General features: G+C 49.5%; 1 protein-coding gene across 4 annotated transcripts in view; it reads left to right on the top strand.

The window, feature by feature from the left end:
• The window catches only part of osbpl6 (oxysterol binding protein-like 6), a 44,206-nt gene extending 25,398 nt beyond the window's left edge, over positions 1-18,808 (top strand). For 2 of the 4 annotated variants that reach the window (XM_030343101.1, XM_030343099.1), the window contains 14 exons: positions 1,039-1,207; positions 2,016-2,146; positions 3,824-3,931; positions 5,102-5,230; positions 7,181-7,268; positions 9,391-9,644; positions 10,846-10,983; positions 12,184-12,247; positions 12,523-12,601; positions 12,991-13,135; positions 13,314-13,458; positions 13,720-13,846; positions 14,362-14,484; positions 15,272-18,808. In XM_030343101.1, the coding sequence (XP_030198961.1) occupies positions 1,039-1,207; positions 2,016-2,146; positions 3,824-3,931; positions 5,102-5,230; positions 7,181-7,268; positions 9,391-9,644; positions 10,846-10,983; positions 12,184-12,247; positions 12,523-12,601; positions 12,991-13,135; positions 13,314-13,458; positions 13,720-13,846; positions 14,362-14,484; positions 15,272-15,383 (1,812 nt within the window). In that variant the 3' untranslated portion in view covers positions 15,384-18,808. The remainder of the gene's footprint in view (positions 1-1,038; positions 1,208-2,015; positions 2,147-3,823; positions 3,932-5,101; positions 5,231-7,180; positions 7,269-9,390; positions 9,645-10,845; positions 10,984-12,183; positions 12,248-12,522; positions 12,602-12,990; positions 13,136-13,313; positions 13,459-13,719; positions 13,847-14,361; positions 14,485-15,271) is intronic. The other 2 variants (XM_030343100.1, XM_030343102.1) reach the window with 2 other exon arrangements.
• Positions 18,809-18,996: the final 188 nt, after the last annotated feature.

Genomic DNA, 18,996 nt, shown 5'->3' with positions numbered 1-18,996 from the left:
ACTTCAACTAGTAATAATATGAAGATGAATTAGCCACAGACATGACAACTGGAAATTTAATTATGCTAATGTATACATGCCGTGGTCCATGTGAACATCCAAAGTATGCTTAGATACCATTTGCTGATGACTTGATGCATGTAACCAATAGACTTTCCACGTAAAAGTGAGTAAAATCTGAATCGACGGTGGACAAAATACTGTTTATATGAGGCTATAGAAAGAGCAGTGAGATAATCTGTATTATTCCGACATCAGAGACATTATCCCACACCGCTTGCTGTTAGCGAGCGGGAACGTTCACACGTCGACGCTAATGAAACCGCTCAGACCCGGCGGTGCCGTTCACAGAGCGGCGTTCCCTCGGTGGCGTGCGTGGGCGTCGGAAGAGTTTCACTCTGCGCACTAATAACGGAATTAGCATAACTTTTCCGAATCGTGCGTCAGACATAATTTATGCTCGAAACTTTTTCCGGATCCACTTAAAGTTAAGTAAGCACTTTAGGCCCACTTTACACAGGAAACTCCCCGCGCCGCCCACCACAAAAAAAAGCTTGTTTTATTTTGTCAGCTAAGTTCCATTTTTCCCCCATTCCTTTTTCTGGCAGTACCCACCGAAATGGATTGCTGTGGCAGTGCATGAATGAGGATGAATTTGCTTTCTCTAATTTCCCTGGTCGTGCATCGCGCTACAGAGCCTGAGTTTACTGCTGATTCAGTTTGGCTGGGGTGCCTTTTTTCAGAATCCACCCATCCATATGTGCACAACGTGTTCCCCTTATCAATTACATATTATCGTACGACACGTTGGATTCACCAAGACTCAAGAGACGAATGCAAACCAACAGCACTGAACTTTGTTTCTAGTGGTTTTACATAACACTGGTGTTTCCAGTACCGGTGTGTGTTTGATTTATAATCTCTCTGCGGGGTCAGATGATCCCCTCGCCCCCTGATATAGCCAAGCACTGCGGGGACGTAAACCCAGCCCCGCCCTCCCCCTGTCTCACCCTCCCCCCTACCTCCCCCCCCCCCCAGGTACCCCTGTCCTCGGCCATCCCCCCGGTCCGCCTCCACTCGTCCAACCCCAACCTGTGCGCTGAGCTGGTGGACTTCCAGGTGCCGCCGGCGCGCCACGCCGACTACGTGGAGGGGGCCGGCGACTACATCAAGCTGCAGGAGGACTTCTGCACCATCGCTCAGAAGGGTAGGCCGACGGGGCCCCCGGGCACTGCTGCTAATGCTAATGATGCTAAGGGAAATGCTAATGCTAATGATGCTAAGGCAAATGCTAATGCTAATGATAATGCTGCTGCTTGCTGCTGCTGTGGCGGCGGCTACTGCTGCTGCTAATGCTACTGCTAATGCCACTGCTAATGCTAATGCTGTGGCTGCGGCGGCTACTGCTGCTGCTAATGCTACTGCTAATGTTAATGCTGCTGCTAATGCTTATGCTGCTGCTAATGCAGCTGCTGATGCTAATGCTAATGATAATGCTTATGATAATGATTATGCTGCGGCTGCTGCTGATGCTAATGCTGCTGCTAATGCTGCTAATGCTTATTCTGCGGCGGCTACTGCTGCTACTGCTGCTGTAGGGTCTGCTACCGTGGCGGCCACGGCTGGTGCTCTAGGGGCCAGAGCCCAGTGGATGCTTAGTGTGGGCGGATTGATGATTATTAACATAATCGACCATGCTGGGGCCTGTGTGTGTGTGTGTGTGTGTGTGTGTGTGTGTGTGTGTGTGTGTGTGTGTGTGTGTGTGTGTGTGTGTGTTTGTGATGGTTGCTAGGTGTTAATGAGTGTGTGTGTGTATATTCTGTATACATGTGTGTGTTTGTGTGTGTATATATATATATATTTGTGTGTGCGCGTGTGGGTGGTGTTGATGTGTGTGTGTATGGGGTGTGTGGTGCATGTGGCTGTGTGTGTATGGCGTTGTGCGTCTGTGTGCGCTCCACACTCGCAGCGTACGGCGGTAGTTAACGCGTTCTCTCTGCTCCCCTTGTGCCCAGTCCATTGCCTGCTGCGGTCGGCCTTCAACACGGTGGGCATCGAGAAGGAGAAGATCAAGCAGATCCTGTCGGACCAGGAGCAGAGCAGCCAGGCCGCCCAGATCAACACCCTCAGGAAGTCCCTGTCCCAGGTGAACGCACACACGGCCTTCCACGCCGCACACCCAAAACTCAGTCAATGCTTCCGTGATGTCTAGCAAAAAGCTAAACGCTGTCGGCCCAAAAAATATTGCCATTTCTGTGAATCCAGGTGTTATGTAAAAGGTAAATAGACTGCTTTTGTATGCTGCTTTTTTAACCAGTGGCCACTCAAAGTGCTTTAACAATATTGCCTCACATTCACCCATTCATTCGCACATTCGCACACCGACGGCGGAGTCAGCCACGCAAGGCGACAGCCAGCTCGTCAGGAGCAGTCGGGGTGAGGTGCCTTGCTCAGGGAAACATCGATACTCAGCTAGGAGGAGCTGGGGATTGAACTAGAGCCCCATGCCGCCCTCGCGTGATGGAGACAGATTTATCTCCTCAGATGTTTTTAAAGCCCCATCGAGATAAAAAGATCTGCCAAGATTATCGTTCCCTAGTCTCTCCAGGTGAAATAAAGCCCTGAAGTTAGCGTTTGTTTTTAGACGAGCCGGTGCCACGCCAGCTCCCATCTCTCTGCCCAAGCGGGCGTAAGCACCCTGCCTCGGTTGCTATGACAGCCACTGATGTCATGGGTTCCCAGACGTTACCTCATGAGCAGTAGCGTGGCGTATTTGCGTTAGGCCAAATTCTTGCGGTGGAGGAGCATTATTATCATGCTCTGTGAGTTAGCGCGAGGGGGAAGCACCCGCCACCACCCCTGACAATCGCTTGTGAAGCTCTTGCCAGCAGTCGCCGGTCTCAATCGTTTTATCTGAACCGTGCTTTAAGCACGCCTCGCGTCTATTTTAAAACCAGTCACGGCTGACCACCTCGCCGTCACTGTCCCCTCCCGGAGAGATGGCCGTGCCCGTCAGCGCCCGGGCAGCCGAGTCGAGGAGCTCGGGTCGTACTAATTGGTGCGGGGGGGGGAGGCGTGTCATCAGGGTCATTAGCTTCTTCCTTCTCAGAGCTCTCTCCGGAAGCCCCGCAACCTCATTGGTCGGTTTTGTCCCCGGAGCTGACAGCCTTCTGGCGAGCTGTGTCGTCCACGTTCTCTTTGGTTTTGTTGCTAATTGGTTTTGAGTCTTTTATGTATAATTCGTTAAAGGTGTGGTGGCCCAAGGGTCAGGGGATTTTAAACCTCATAATTAGCTGAGCGCACCGCTCTTGTCATATGTTTGAACATACAGAACATCTTACCTCTATTAACTTACTTTTATGTTACTCCCACACACAATTGAAAGATTAAAAAAATTCAGAAAAAGAAAAAGCGATGGTTTGGCAATCTAACCGTCTGTTGTTCTCTGGCAGACCCTCAGTTCTTGTTAGTCAGGACTCTCATCGGGAGATGATCATGAGGTCACGTCCCGATAGCTTTGCTACCTCAGGAGGTCCAGCCCAGGTTTCCCTTGAGCCCGGAGCATTTTTACGTTTGCAATTCTTGGGTGGGCAGTGGTCCTTCAAGTTGCAATGTGTAACGTTTCAGCTTACTGGTAGTCTAAAACATCCTGGACAAATCCATCCAGAGGACGGAACTGATATTGATTTTATGAACTGTGAAAGTCTCCCACAGTATTATCGGAAGGGGCTCAATCACTACTTTAACGATCACCCGTCTTACGGCCGAACACGACCGACGTCTTGGGTCTTGGAGCAATCATGTCGCCGTTTCATCACTGCAGGCGCTGTCACAGAACGCAGAGCTACGCACGCGTCTCAGCCGCATCCACTCCGAGTCGGTCCTGAGCGAGCAGGTGGTCAGCGTAAACATCATCTCCACGCCAGACGAGGTACGACCCGGCAGCGTAGAGACTAGCATGAAGCCCCTCTGACATCCTTTAGGTGGTTTACGTTGGAGACTAACATGAAGCTCCTCTGACATCCTTTAGGTGGTTCACGGTAGAGACTAGCATGAAGCTCCTCTAGCGGCATTTAGGTTCATGGTAGAGATTAGCTGTAGAGACTAGCATGTAGCTCCTCTAACGGCCTGTAGGTGGTTTACGTTGGAGACTAGCTTGTAGCTCCTCTAACGGCCTCTAAGTCAACGGTAAGAAATTGTGTTTATTCAAAAGCAAAACTTTTTATTTTCAGTAATCATGTCCGTGGCTAGTTCATCTTCTTATAATCACTATTCATACACTTTCATGGTTGATTCACAATAATATTGGATAAAAACCGGTGACCCTCTGAGAACCCTCAAAACGATCGTGTGTAAATCATTGGTGACGTCACAGACACTGCGTCCATCTTTCTGCTCGGTCTCGGGATACGACTCCGCGGTCAGAGCGAAGACTCCCCGGTCAGAACGACCAACCAGAGGAAACCCGCTGGCTCATTACCACCCAGTTCCCGCTCCGCTCGGCCATCTGGCAGCCCGCTCTTTACTGTATTCGTCGATAGCGTTATTGATTCCCGACCTTTTAACAGAGAAACGGTTTGTTTCCCGAACACATTGGCTGATGACCTTAACAGTTCACTTGCCAAGGCCCCGACAGAAAAAGAAAGAACAAAGAATAACAATGGCGAACTGACTAATCAGTAAATATGGCTGGCTGCCCACCAGAGAGAACCACCCGGGGCAAAGTCACCCTGATTCGCTCACATTGCAGTCCCCTGTTTTACCCCCCGTCCTTCTTGTGCAACTCAAGACTCTAAGTAAAACTGGTTGTGTCTGTCTGTGTTTGTGTGTGTCTGTGTGTGTGTGCGTTTGTGTGTGTGTGTCTGTTTCGTGTGTCTGTGTGTGTCGGTGTCTGTGTTTGTGTGTGTCTGTGTGTGTGTCTGTCTGCATGTCTGTGTGTGTGTGTCTGTGTGTCTGTGTGTGTCTGTGTGTGTGTGTCTGCGTGCGTGTGTGTCTCTGTGTGTGTGTCTGTGTGTGTGTCTGCGTGTCTGTGTGTCTCTGTGTGTGTCTGTGTGTGTGTGTCTGCGTGCATGTGTGTGTCTCTGTGTGTGTGTGTTCGCAGGGTGAACAGATGGGGATCCCTCTGACCCAGCAGGCCTCGAACGAGAGCCGTCTCTCCATGTCCGAGTCGGTGTCCGAGTTCTTCGACGCCCAGGAAGTGCTCCTGTCCGCCAGCTCGTCAGAAAACGAGGTAAAGACGCTCCATCCATCGAGGTCAAAGGTCATGCGGCTTAGGACTTAACCACAATATAAACCCAACCCAAACCCAAACCGTATCCTGCTGGCTCCACCAGCAGGATACGGTTTGGGTTAGGGTTGGGTTAGGGTTAGGGTTGGGTTAGGGTGAGGGTTAGGGTTGGGTTAGGGTGAGGGTTAGGGTTGGGTTAGGGTTAAGGTTAGGGTTGGGTTAGGCTTAGGGTTATGGTTGGGTGAGGGTCGTGGTTAAGGTGATTCACTCAAGGTCCTGGCCTTCACCCCGACGTCCACATCCTGCTTGCAGGCATGCATCTGCGATTATTACCTGAACACCCATGTCTTGTCTTGTCTTGTCTTTTATGTCTGTGTGAATGTTTATTTGTGACTGGAGCCATGTCAAAGAAAAATTGTGTAACAGACAATAAAGTGTTGTCTGTTCTTATCTTATTAACCCCCAATCTGCCGTCTTGCACGGCGTGCTTCTGTATCCACTGAGACTCACTTTGGATAAAAGATCTGCTAGACGTGAGCACTTTGGATAAACTGAAGACACTCAACGCCTAAACAGTAGTGGCACTAGGACCAGGGGGTGGAGGAAACGCACAGGAAGGAGTGTGTGCGCGGGGGGGCAAATAGGGGGTGGGGGGGGGGGGGGGGGGGGGGTGGGGGGTGGGGGGCCAGCTGCTGGGGAGGCTGATAACGCTCCGCGGAGGACAGTTCAGCGCGAGTCCCGCCGTTAGTCAGCGTTTGCCCCGAGCCGCGTGAGCGCCAGAGATAACGCGCAGCGGAAGCCCTGACAAAGCCGGGGCGGGGGGGGGGGGGGCCCGCGTCGGCCCCCCCGCCTCCCCAGGGCCTAATCCCCCTCCCCGGCTCACACACACACACCGGGGCTCGGAAGGGCCCCTACACTTGCGGCCGAGGCCCTCTGTTAGCTCAAGGTTCCCGGCGATAAGCCGTTTTGCGGTTCAGCACATGACTCACCAGAACCATTTCCCCCCCCCCCCCCCCCTCCCGAGGGACGGACATGTTGCTTTTATGGTCCATTTCAACTTCTGTGAAGGATATCGGCCTGCGGTGATAACAGCCCGATAGCCTAGCCACCTAGCCCCAGCGGCTCTGCTCGGCGCTCGGCTTGCAGCTCCGCGGAGTGATCAGTCACCATTCGTCTGCTTTCATTGCGTCCGCCTGATTAGCTTAGCTTAGCGTTAGCTTAGCATCGCCCTCTCTGCGGGGGGCTGATCACGCAGCTGTAACGAGGGCACGTGGCAGACGGCGCACCGCCGCCACCGGAGGCACGGCTCCTGGTTTCTCCTCGGCAGCGTCAGCGGCCCCGTTGCCGCACTGAGGAAACGGCGCTGAAATGCTGCAGTGTCTGGTCCTGTGATCGCTGCAGTGGGACACGCAGCCAGCGCCTGCTGCAGTTTGCTAGCCACCGGCTAAAAGCATTGTGTGTGTGTGTGTAGTGTGTGTCCGTACGTACGTGTGTGTGTGTGTGTCCCTTTATGTGTTTGTGTTCCGATGACTGTACGAGTGTGTGTGTGTATGTGTTTGTTGGTGTGCCGGTGCTTCGGTGAGTGTATGAATATATGTGTGACTCTGCGTCTGTATGTGTGTGTGCATGTGCGTGAGTGTGCATGTGCGTGAGTGTGCATGTATGCGCCTGTGTATGTGTGTGTGTTTATGTGTCCATTTGTGTGTGTGCCTGTATATGTGTACGTGCGCCTGTGTGTGTGTGTGTGTGTTTGTGTGTGTGCCAGTGTGTGTTTCCATTTGTGTGTGGGTGTGCGCCTGTTTGCGTGTGTGTGTTTGTGTGTACGCTGTGTTCTTTCTTGTGTCTGTGTGTGTGTGGGTGTGCGCCTGTGTACGTGTGTGTACTTCTATGCGTATGTGTGTGTGCTTGCCTTTTGTGCGTGCGTGTGCCTTACCCTCTCCTCTCCCCACGCAGGCCTCAGACGATGAGTCATACGTCAGCGACGTGAGCGATAACATTTCGGAGGACAACGCCAGTGTGACCGATAATGTCTCCAGACAGAGTGAGTCTCCAACGCAGAGCCCACGCCGCCCCAGACGCTGTTGATTACCCCACAACAGGCTCCCTACGGCCCCCTGCAGTACCCCACGGCCCAGCGCCTCGCCGCTACTGGGAGGGGATGGGAGTACTGGGATGGGAGGGAGGGAGGGGATGGGAGGAAGAGGATGGGAGGAAGGAGATGGGAGGAAGGGGATGTTTGGGGTTCGAATCCTATCAACCAATCAGATAAAGCTTGCAGGTTGAAGCCTGCTTAGTGTTAGATTTGAAAGAAAGAACGCACACACACACACACACACACACACACACACATATGCTTAAAAACACACAAACACATACATATGCACACACACACACACACACACACACGGGCTCGCTCCGAGACACAAAGACACACACAAACACATACACACATGCTTAAAGACAGAGACGCACACACACACACTTAGAGACTCAAAGAAACACACAGACATATACACACATGCTTAAAGACACAGACACACACACCCACACACACATACATACACACACACACACTTGAGACACAAAGAAGCCGACACACACGCTTCGAGGCACAAACAAACACACAAAGTCATTGAATGTGTGTGTGTGTGTTTGTGCGCGTCCGGTTCATTTATCAGTGAGACGGTTGACTTTGCGGGGTTGCTCGGTGCCAAGAGCATTAGTCAGGCTTCTGAGGGCTATCAATGTGGACTGGGAATCCCCCCCCCCCCCCACTCCCCCCAGACTCTCACCTCACGACTCTCCCCCCCCCTCCCCCCCCCCCCCCCCCCCCCCCCCTCCTGTCCTGACTGTGTCTGCTCGGGACACATCCACTCTGTCTTTTCACATCTCAGTCAAGGTCAGCGTGAGGTCGACATGGCACCCTCTCGTCGCGGTGCAACGGTGGTTTGATGGTTGTAGCGTTCAGGATAAGACATTAAAGGGGCTCTCAGAGCTACAAATTCAACCTAACTATCCGTGAGCTCTTAGGAAGGGAAATGCGCTGTGAGATTTTCTGTTTCAAGTGTACTGCGCCTGTCTTTGTATTAAGGCTGGGACAACGCGTCGACGTTATCGATGACGTCGACGCGAAAAATGCGCATCGAAATAATCGTTTATCCCAGCTCTACTTTGTATGAGACTATTTCGTTTTTAGACTGCTCCCACTCCTGGCTATTTGTACCCAATCAGGGTCTTCTCCTGCCATCCTACCTGTGATTCTCAGGTGCGGGAACACCTGCGGGAGCAGCCGTTTTTGGGTTGTTTGATCCTGTTTTAAATGGCGCTCTCTCTCCCGCTGTCTTCTGCTCTCTCTCTCTTTACAACGCTGAGAACGTACCTACAGCGGCCTTAAGGAGGTTGCAAAAAAGAGAGCTATCCATGCAAGTATATCAGAATACAAAAGGTACATTGAAGGCTATCGATGAGCGTCTTACATTCTATTGTTTTAACCACGATGTAGCGATCAAGATAGCCGGCTGTAAAGGAGAAGAAACGTCCGTTTAAAGTTTTAAAGCCATCTTCCAGAAGTTTTTATTAAGAGAGTGTCCCCGAGGAAGCCGCTGGGTTGCTTCCCGGACAGAGAGGATGTTTATTATCATATTAATACCGGGACACGAGGTTAGATATCATCCGGGGTTCCCAGGGAGATGAGGATATTGTGGAAAGGTTGTTTGATTTACCCTGCGATAGCGATGTTCGGATATTACTAAACCACAGGCTGAGATGGAACAGAGGAGCGAGAGCTTGGCCGCCGCTTGCTCGTCGTGTTCCACGGTCGGGGGAATCGCACCGACAGAATAGTTAACGCTTAGACCAAGATATTGCCAAATTAGGAGTATTTACATACTGGATCCTAAAAAAGGACAGAATTGTTAGCCTAACCCTCTCCCTTCGTTTTAACAGGCCCTCAAAACCCACCTTTTTAACATGGCTTTCACCCAATAACCCCCTGACCGTCTCTCCCCTTCCTTCTTTTTTCCTACTTATATACGTCCTACTTCAATCATTTTATTTTGAATGTTCCACTCTGTAAAGCGTGAGTGTACAAATCGAATGCATTAATATTAGTATTCCTCCTCCCTAACCACCCCCCCAATCCCCCCCACGCCACCCCTCTCCAGTGGCCAACGGCGACTTCGTGGCCAGCGCTTTCCGCAACGGACGGCGTATCTGCCTGCCGGCGCCGTCCCCGGACACCAGCAACATCAACCTGTGGAACATCCTGCGCAACAACATCGGCAAGGACCTGTCCAAGGTGTCCATGCCGGTGGAGCTCAACGAGCCGCTCAACACGCTGCAGCACATGTGTGAGGAGCTCGAGTACAGCGAGCTGCTGGACAAGGCCGCCGAGACGGAGGACCCCTTCGAACGCATGGTGAGCCTTAAAGGGCCAGGTACACCTTTAAATATGAGGACCCCTTCGAACGCATGGTGAGCCTTAAAGGGCCAGGTACACCTTTAAATGTGTCTCTTGAGGGGAAGACCCCTTCTTACGCATGGTGAGGGCTTAAACAGCCTTTAAGAGCCAAGGGACCGAAAACCTTTAAATGTGGTGATATGCCTTATAGGGTCGGCAACATGGCAGACGATGGCATTTTGTGGCAGTCGATGTAATAAGACCTTCATTTCGAGAATACTGGATGTATGTTTCCACCAAAAAGTTTTTATACGTTTCCCTCTGCTTTGAAGAAGCTGGAGCTGTTCTGTTCAGAGCAGCAGTGACCCTCTCCCCATCCCAGCCGTCAGGGAGTCAGGTCAGGTCAGGTCTGTCCCTCCCTCCTGTTGGTTTAACACAAAGCCCGGCCCGGGTCTCGACTCCTTCCGAGACGGAACTGGAACTGGGATATTGGATAGACAGGGGAGGGGGGGAGGGGGAGGGGGGGTTCAGGTGACAGAGGCTCCAGAATGGGACCGGGCCGACCTCGTGTTCGACATCGTGACTCCCTGCGGACGTGAAACCCGAACACGTGTCGTCTGCGGTGGCGCCGGGTCGTCGGCCCGCAGCGGCCCGTCTCATGGTGGAGTCACAGCCGTGACCCCCACACAGCTCCCATGATGCATCTGCCCACCAAGGGTCCCTCTGCCCTGATTATATCGGGCCCGTGTCAGGAGGGCCCCTCGTGTACAGCCACGGCCGACTGTTCACACCGTTTGGCTCATCTGCGCTAAACCCTTTGTTATAAGCTGGGTAATCCGGGCTCACTTTGGTTGACTCATATATTTATTTCTCTTTCCCTCCCTTTCTCTCTCCCTGTCTTCCTCTCCTCCTCTCTCTCTCTTTTTTTCTTTTTTTCTTTCTTTTCTGTCTGTCTCTCTCTCCCTCTGTCTCTCTCTCTCACTCCCATCTCTATCTCTCTCTCTCCGTCTCTCTCTCTCTCTCTCTCTCTCTCTCTCTCTCTCCCTCTATCCATCTCTCTCTCTCTCTCCGTCTCTCTCTCTCTGTCTCTCTGTCTCTCTCTCTCCCTCTCTCTCCGTCTCTCTCTCTCCCTCTCTCTCACTCTCTGTCTGTCTCTGTCTGTCTCTCTCTCTCTCTCTCTCTCTCTCTCTCTCTCTCTCTCTCTGTGTCTCTCTCCCAGGTCATCGTCGCAGCCTTCGCCATCTCAGGCTACTCTTCCACCTACTACCGCGCAGGAAGCAAGCCATTTAACCCTCTACTCGGAGAGTCCTACGAATGTATTCGGGAGGACAAGGGCTTCTGTTTTTTCTCTGAACAAGTATGTGTGTTAACAGATCGCCTTACCGTCTTAATTAGGGAGACCGGTGGGTTTAATTAGATTCCCAGTGAGCCGTTACCTGGCATTGCTCTGAGAGATGCATGCTAGGCTAATTGTGGGGCAGATTAGCAGGTGAAGAGAGTAACCTGCTTCCTATCTGATGGAGATCAGAGCTCACCGTGTGCTCTCTATATCCCCACGATATAACAACGAGTCCAGCTTAGATGTTCTTGTCTCTGTGACAACAAGGCTTTATATTGTGTCCATGTGTACTCTATATCCTCCCAGGGTCTTAGGTTGGTCTTAATGATATTTAGACAATGGGTAATTCTAAGATCTGTGAAACCACAACAACGTCCACCTTGTCATTAGCATACTTGCTAATACAATCTTGAATTGCTATGTTTAACATCCATTTGTCAAATTCAAAATAACTAACCCTGTGTCTATTCTTCCTAATTTGACACTAACTCATCTCTCACACTCCATTATTCACAGTTAGGATCAGCTGTGCCGACTTGATAACCATAAAGGACACGTTCCTATTAGATACGTTTTTCCTTCCCGATACCCATTCCTGAATTTGTGTATCAGCCAATACCGAGTATATACAATGCTAATAGCATTGTTCTTTTGAAGGGTTCTCTTACAATGACAGGAATGTATTATCTGTAGGTCGTTTCCCATTCCGACTTTCCACCTCTGACCGTTAACGAACACAGCATAACAACGCACGTGGTTGTGATGTTCTTTGCCTGTGTAGCCTACTAAGCTAGTCACGTAATGGTATCGGCTCGGCACATATACTCGCGTCCCTGGCGATACCCGATACCGCAGTTTAAGCAGATTCGGAGGAATTTCCGATACTGGTGTCGGAATCGGAACAACTCTATCATAACATGAACATGTCCTCATCGTGCCGAGAGCGAGCGTCTGTGTTCCCCATCGGTGGGGGGTGCTCCCGAGGGCTCTGTCCTCGGTCCGTACCGCAGTAGTCTTTGCCCTCCCGCGGGTCAAGGGAGCAGGGGATTAGGGTTTTCTCCTGGTGTACCCGTGGTGTCCGGAGGCCCTAAGAGAGCTCAACTGCAGCATGAATTATGCGTTAGGGGGCTAACCGGCCGCGACCGGGTTACCGGGGAACAGCGTGTGCGGTAACAGCAGATGTCAGACTCTGGTTATGTGATCTCGTCTTTCTCTCAGGTCAGCCATCACCCCCCCATCTCGGCTTGCCACTGCGAATCCAAGAACTTCACCTTCTGGCAAGGTACCGTCATTAGCCAACCCGTACTCTAACGAGGATTTGGGGGAAAAATGTTTACGCTGATGGGATTCGATGGTTTATTAAATATTCCGCTTGTCGTTGAGATCTGGGAAAGCGAATATTAATAATGTTCGTCTCATTAATGAAGCAGCTGTTGGGGCCGTGATGGGATAATGATTTGTTTGCAGCCGTGAATGTTGGGATCATGTGTAACAGCTATGCTGATTAATCCAATTAGCCTTTGTGGTTTTAATTGATTGCCTTTCTGTGCTCGTCAGACGTGAGATGGAAAAACAAATTCTGGGGGAAGTCGATGGAGATTCTCCCGATCGGGACGGTGAACGTCATGCTGCCAAGGTGACAGGTTTACGTTTCACAATGAGTCCAGCTTAGATATTGCCTACAATGATATTGTGCTATTGTGTCCATGTGTTTTTTCTGTATGCCTGCTGTCTTCGGTGACTCTTCTCATTGTGTTGGACGCGCATGATTTTAAGATCGGAAGGTCTACCTTGTCATTAGTGGACTTGAATTGTAACTTGAATTGCTATGTTGCCTTTTCTCAAATCAAAATAACTCGTATTAATTCTGTAGACTATAACTGTAATACTGTGATGTATGAATACATCACTGTTGGCACAAACCAGCATCGCTGCGAGGACCTCCACAGTAGCTAGCTATCCTCAGTAGCTCCGCCTGTGTTGGGATTAGCATGAAGGCTAACCGACAGCTGGTCCACCCTCCAGGTTCGGGGACCACTATGAGTGGAACAAGGTCACCACCTGCGTACACAACATCCTGAGCGGCAGACGCTGGATCGAGCACTACGGCGAGATCACCATCAGGAACACCAAGAGCAGCGCTTGCCTGTGCAAACTCACCTTTGTCAAGGTACGCATCAACAACCAGCCCCGGTAACCAAAGCAGAATGTGTGTTTTAGATACCAGTAGATGTAGGGAATATAATCTCCTCCCGAAACAAAGGCATGGTACCCTCAAGGCCAGGTGACACGAACACATGGCCCTGACGACTGAGGACCCTTTAGCTCATGCTACGCGTCTCTTCTAGGGAAACTACTGGAGCTCTAACGTGAACGAGGTGCAGGGCTTTGTGATGGACCAGGAAGGGAAAGTCGTCCATCGGCTGTTTGGCAAGTGGCACGAGGGCCTCTACTGTGGCGTTCCACCCTCTGCCAAATGCGTCTGGAGGCCAGGTGAGCGCCTGCTCTTACCTCCCATAAGTTTTAGCATTGATCGGATCTTTGTTAATAAAGCCGCATTAATATATGACTGACCACTAGAGGGCACACGTACACTCCAAGGTAACATGGTGAACTTAAAACATGTACAGTATTTCTCGCTGATGACCGGGTAGGTCAATAACAATTATAAAGTAAATTAAAACCCAACACAATAGGATAGCGTTCATGTTGATATGAATGATTCACCAGACCTTTCTCTTGCTCCTTCGCCAGGTTCCATGCCCACAGACTACGAGCTGTACTATGGCTTCACCAGGTTCGCTATTGAGCTCAATGAGCTCTGTCCAGAGTTAAAAGATGCCCTGCCGCCCACAGACGCCAGATTTCGACCCGATCAAAGGTACGCCTCCACCCTGGGAGTAGAAATTGCACGACATCCAAAAAGCTAACGTTAAGCCACAGGATTAGTTCTATGTGTTGCTGCCCTCCTACTAAGAGAGTAATTTGATTTGTCAAAATACTAATTACCCCTTTAGTATGTGAATATTAATGTGTTGTTACAGTAGCTGTACAGTAGTACGTGTAGCCAATGGTGGGCAGGCTTGTTCGAGTTCTAGCCAAGTGCTTTGACCGTCACCCCCCCCCCCCCCCTACGCCACGGGACTTGAACCCGCGACATCTGTCCTTCCGCCAGCGTAGGAAGGATAGAAAAACACGATGCATGTAGATCAACACTCCCAATCGACGATAGGAAAAGGCGACAATGGGTCCTGGTGGCGTTTGTGTGGCGGATGGCTGGTTAAAGCTGCCTGACCCAACCCCACAGTCCTTTCAGTCTTATGTGGCCCCCCCGTAGCCCGTTCCCCCACCGCCGCGGTCGCGATGTGATGTAATGTTTGTGGTTCGCCGGGGAAGGCACCTGGAGGAGGGGAACCTGGAGATGGCGTCGTCGGAGAAGCAGCGCATCGAAGACCTGCAGCGTGTCCGCAGGAAGTGGAACGAGGACAACAACATCAGACCCCAGCCTCGCTTCTTCAGGTTGGAGCGCACACGCATTGCATTGCAGACACACAAAACTACACGCTTACTCACACACCGAAATCTGCACACATACACACAAACACACACACACACATGCTGAACGGCGCTTTCAGAATATCACTTTCTAGTTGACTGCGTCTGCAGTGCCTCTAGTCTAACACTCTGCTCTCTGTCTCTAGTCTAACACTCTGCTGTCTGTGTCTCTAGTCTAATACTCTGCTGTCTGTGTCTCTAGTCTAATACTCTGCTGTCTGTGTCTCTAGTCTAACACTCTGGTGTCTGTGTCTCTGGTCTAACACTCTGCTGTCTGTGTCTCTAGTCTAACACTCTGCTCTCTGTCTCTAGTCTAACACTCTGCTGTCTGTGTCTCTAGTCTAACACTCTGCTGTCTGTGTCTCTAGTCTAACACTCTGTTTGTCTCTTGGTGTCTGTGTCTCTAGTCTAACACTCTGCTCTCTGTCTCTAGTCTAACACTCTGCTGTCTGTGTCTCTAGTCTAACACTCTGCTGTCTGTGTCTCTAGTCTAACACTCTGCTGTCTGTGTCTCTAGTCTAACTCTCTGCTGTCTGTGTCTCTAGTCTAACACTCTGCTGTCTGTGTCTCTAGTCTAACACTCTGCTGTCTGTGTCTCTAGTCTAACACTCTGCTGTCTGTGTCTCTAGTCTAACACTCTGCTGTCTGTGTCTCTAGTCTAACACTCTGCTGTCTGTCTCTAGTCTAACACTGTTTGTCTCTTGGTGTCTGCGTCTCTGGTCTAACACTCTGCTGGTCTGTCTCTTCTTAGGAAAGTGGTGGACGCCAACCAGAGAGAGAGGTGGGTTTCTAACAACACCTACTGGGACTTGCGCAAGAACCCTGGCTTCATCAACATGGAGTACACGTTAGCCCTGTGGTAGCACAGGGCGCCGTGGAGTCGAGGAAGCGGTTGGCCCCGGCGTGCGTCGCACTGCGGGAGAGGATCAGCGAGGCCTGCTGTCTATGCACAATCCGTCACAGTGATCACCGCTTTTGCGTGGCAGAACTCAGACGTGCATGGAAGGACGGGACCGCGAGCCCCCCAGCCCGGACCTCGCCGCGTTGCCCCGGCGACCGCCTCCCTCTCCCGGAACCCGGAGAGGAAGGCGGGGGGCGGGTTCAGTGGCGAGGTCATCCTGGTCGTCCATCCATGGAAGCGTCCGCTGCCAGGACACCCCCCCCCCCCTCACCCCCCCCCCCTCCTCATTGTGTGTGTGTAAGATGCTGGGGTTTCCATGGCGACGGAGTCGGTGTAGACCGTGTCCGGAGCAGTTTTAACTTTTGAGTCTTTGCCTTAACAAGTCACCCGTCACAGACACACACACACACACACACACACACACACACACACACACACACACACACACACACACACACACACACACACACACACACACACACACACATACATACACCTGCACAAAGACACACACAGACACACACACACTTGTGCGCACAGCTCAACTCACACACACACACACACACACACACACACACACACACGGTTTTAAAGTGAAAAGCTTTTTTCCTTTCTCAGAAGCGTTTTCGTTTAGATGATGATTTGACCTTTGATTACCTAATGTATGTATCATGCACACACACACACACACACACACACACACACACACACACACACACACACACACACACACACACACATACATACACCTGCACAAAGACACACACAGACACACACACACTTGTGCGCACAGCTCAACTCACACACACACACACACACACACACACACACACACACACACGGTTTTAAAGTGAAAAGCTTTTTTCCTTTCTCAGAAGCGTTTTCGTTTAGATGATGATTTGACCTTTGATTACCTAATGTATGTATCATGCATGTTTAGAGTGCAGCTTTCGTTGGCACTTACCGCCATACTATACATATTATACCATATCAAAGTAATTTGTTGTAGAAAAAGAGGTATTTTTGTAATATATACTGGACTCATAGATTTACTAAAAAAGGGTATAGTGGTAATAATTTGTTCATTTAAGCATTGGTTTGTTAATTTAATTTTTTTCATTTTACTATTGTTGATCTGTACCATAGCAGTACGCTCTCTTGGGCAGAGATCAGTTTGAGGCGTGTCGGGAATTGACAGATTTAATGTCATTTTAGAAGGCACCCATAACAAATGGTAATTCTGAGAAAGGCTTTGACTGTCCTTGTAGAAGACTTTTCCGGCATACGTTGTGTCTTCATTATAGAAGTGTTGTGTCAATAGGAAAAAGATTATATAATATACAGACATATCACTCCTCATCACACTGGTGGTTTAAACCTAGCTTATCCTCACAGTTATATGTTTCAACACACAAACAAAGCCCCCTTTCCAAAGCATGTGTAGATAGATCATCTATATCAGACACATAAACACACACACACACACACACACACACACACACACACACACACACACACACACACACACACACACACACACACACACACACACACAGTTGTCCAGTCCCATTTCCTCCTGTACGTTATTATATACAGAGAAAAAACTAATCAACATTAACGAAGCATTCTGTGACACATGGATATGCACAATGGAAAACAAAGTATAGCTAGAGTTGGAAGACGTGATGCGCGCGGGTTCCCCAGCCAACGCACTCTGCTGGTCATCATCACTGTTGATGACATCAACAGCTACTATAGCTTTTCCCGCCACTTCAAAAAGGGACGTAGAGTAGATATCTGCCCCCTAATCTTAGTTATTGAAACGACAACCATTCGTGTGTCATTCAAACGTATTCAGTTTCCCAAATATTGTAGACACTGAAGCCAAAGACCTTGAGGAGATATATATAGGTCTATATGTGTGTATGTGTGCATATATATATATATATATATATATATATATATATATATATATATATATATATATATATATATATATATAAACGCAAACCTACAGAGAATGTACTGCTATGACCATGGGCCTCAAAGCACTAACTTATTTTTTTCTTATTATAGGTTTCTAGATCAATTGCAAAGCATATCAGAGTTCATATTTTGCGTCAGTGTAGTCGTATATGTTTTCATCACGCACTTCAGATTGATCCCCAGGCCAAGACTGTATACACACTCATGTACAGTGCATTGTGCATTTGGGTGAAAACATGAGAACAATTGTGATTTCCTTTAAACCAACGGGGCAAAATCTACAAAAAGGGTCATACAGACATACGGTATATACTGCGATCGAAACCTGTAAAATAAATATGTAGAATTTGAAAACGATATAACGCATAAAATCAACCCTGCGCACAGTTCACACTTGCACTGTGTCGACGCCAAAACCAAAAGTTACACAGCTTATGCAGCGTCCATGTTCTGCGGGTACACTTGCTGTTCACGGTATCTCTAGTCTCTCCTGGTCACCTGCTTAATGCTCCTACGACTCGTCAGCATCGATTCCACTTGCTGTGCCTTAACGCATTTTTATCAATGCCTCACGTACACTACTGACCAGAAAGCCCTCTCCCGCCACCCGCCCATGGCAAGAAGATATGCCCCTAGCGCTCCAGCCCTGCACAACATGCGTAAAAACCCCCCTCCGGGGATAATTAACTGGGAAAAAAAAGGACAAGCTGTGGACAGAATGTAACGGCACCGAAGTCTGTAAAGTACATACAAAAGAAGAAGAAAATCAGACACTGGATGTCTCGCTTAAGATGGCAAAGAATTGTTTATTTGACTGTAATATGCTTGCGTATTAAAGATGTTCCTCATTCCGTTTGCCCCACAAGTAACAGATGCGCTTATTGTCGATAACTGCAATTACAATACATTTACACACGGGGGTGATATTAAAATAAAAAAATAAAGGCCTAACTGACAAAGTAAATGTTTTTGAAACGTAATGGGTTATTCCGATTATTTTTTTTCCGGGAAGAAATTGTATTGCTTAGTGTGTGGTGTCGTAGAACCTCTGAACTTTGTTCCATAGAAAAAAGAAAACGTCCTGAAGCTCTTGATCACTGTAGGCCAGGCCATGACCCAATGACCCCTCTCAGAAGATGCCCACCCGTTCTCCTCCCTGCATGTTGAACCGCCTGCCAATGAATGTTGCAAAAGCCTTACGAAAGGTTTCCTTTCCCTGACTGGGTCTTTAGTTTGACGGACAGACGCGTGGGCCTATCGCGAGGTGCCGTCGTCGAGGTTCTCAGAATCCATTCTCCAATGGGTACCTTCTGAAGTGCAATTTTAAGAAGTACATATCTCTCCACGAACACGGTACTCTGCTGCTACATAGTGCTTGTTTTAATAAAACTTCAAAACTTGGGACTCGGGAGTAGTATGTGCTGCACTTCGCTGGCTAAATACTGAAAGAAGATAGGGGTTCTGTATCGGGGGAAATGTTAAAGGTGACATAATATACCACCAGCAGTGAGTGTAATATTATTAGTATAATATGTCACTTTTAATGCATCGTTGGTGGAAGTCATCTTTCACATTTCCTCCTGCTCCGA

The sequence above is a fragment of the Gadus morhua genome, chromosome 20 (genome assembly GCF_902167405.1).
Source record: "Gadus morhua chromosome 20, gadMor3.0, whole genome shotgun sequence".
Classification (NCBI taxonomy): Eukaryota; Metazoa; Chordata; class Actinopteri; order Gadiformes; family Gadidae; genus Gadus; species Gadus morhua.
This window is presented reverse-complemented; position numbering and strand designations above follow the sequence as displayed.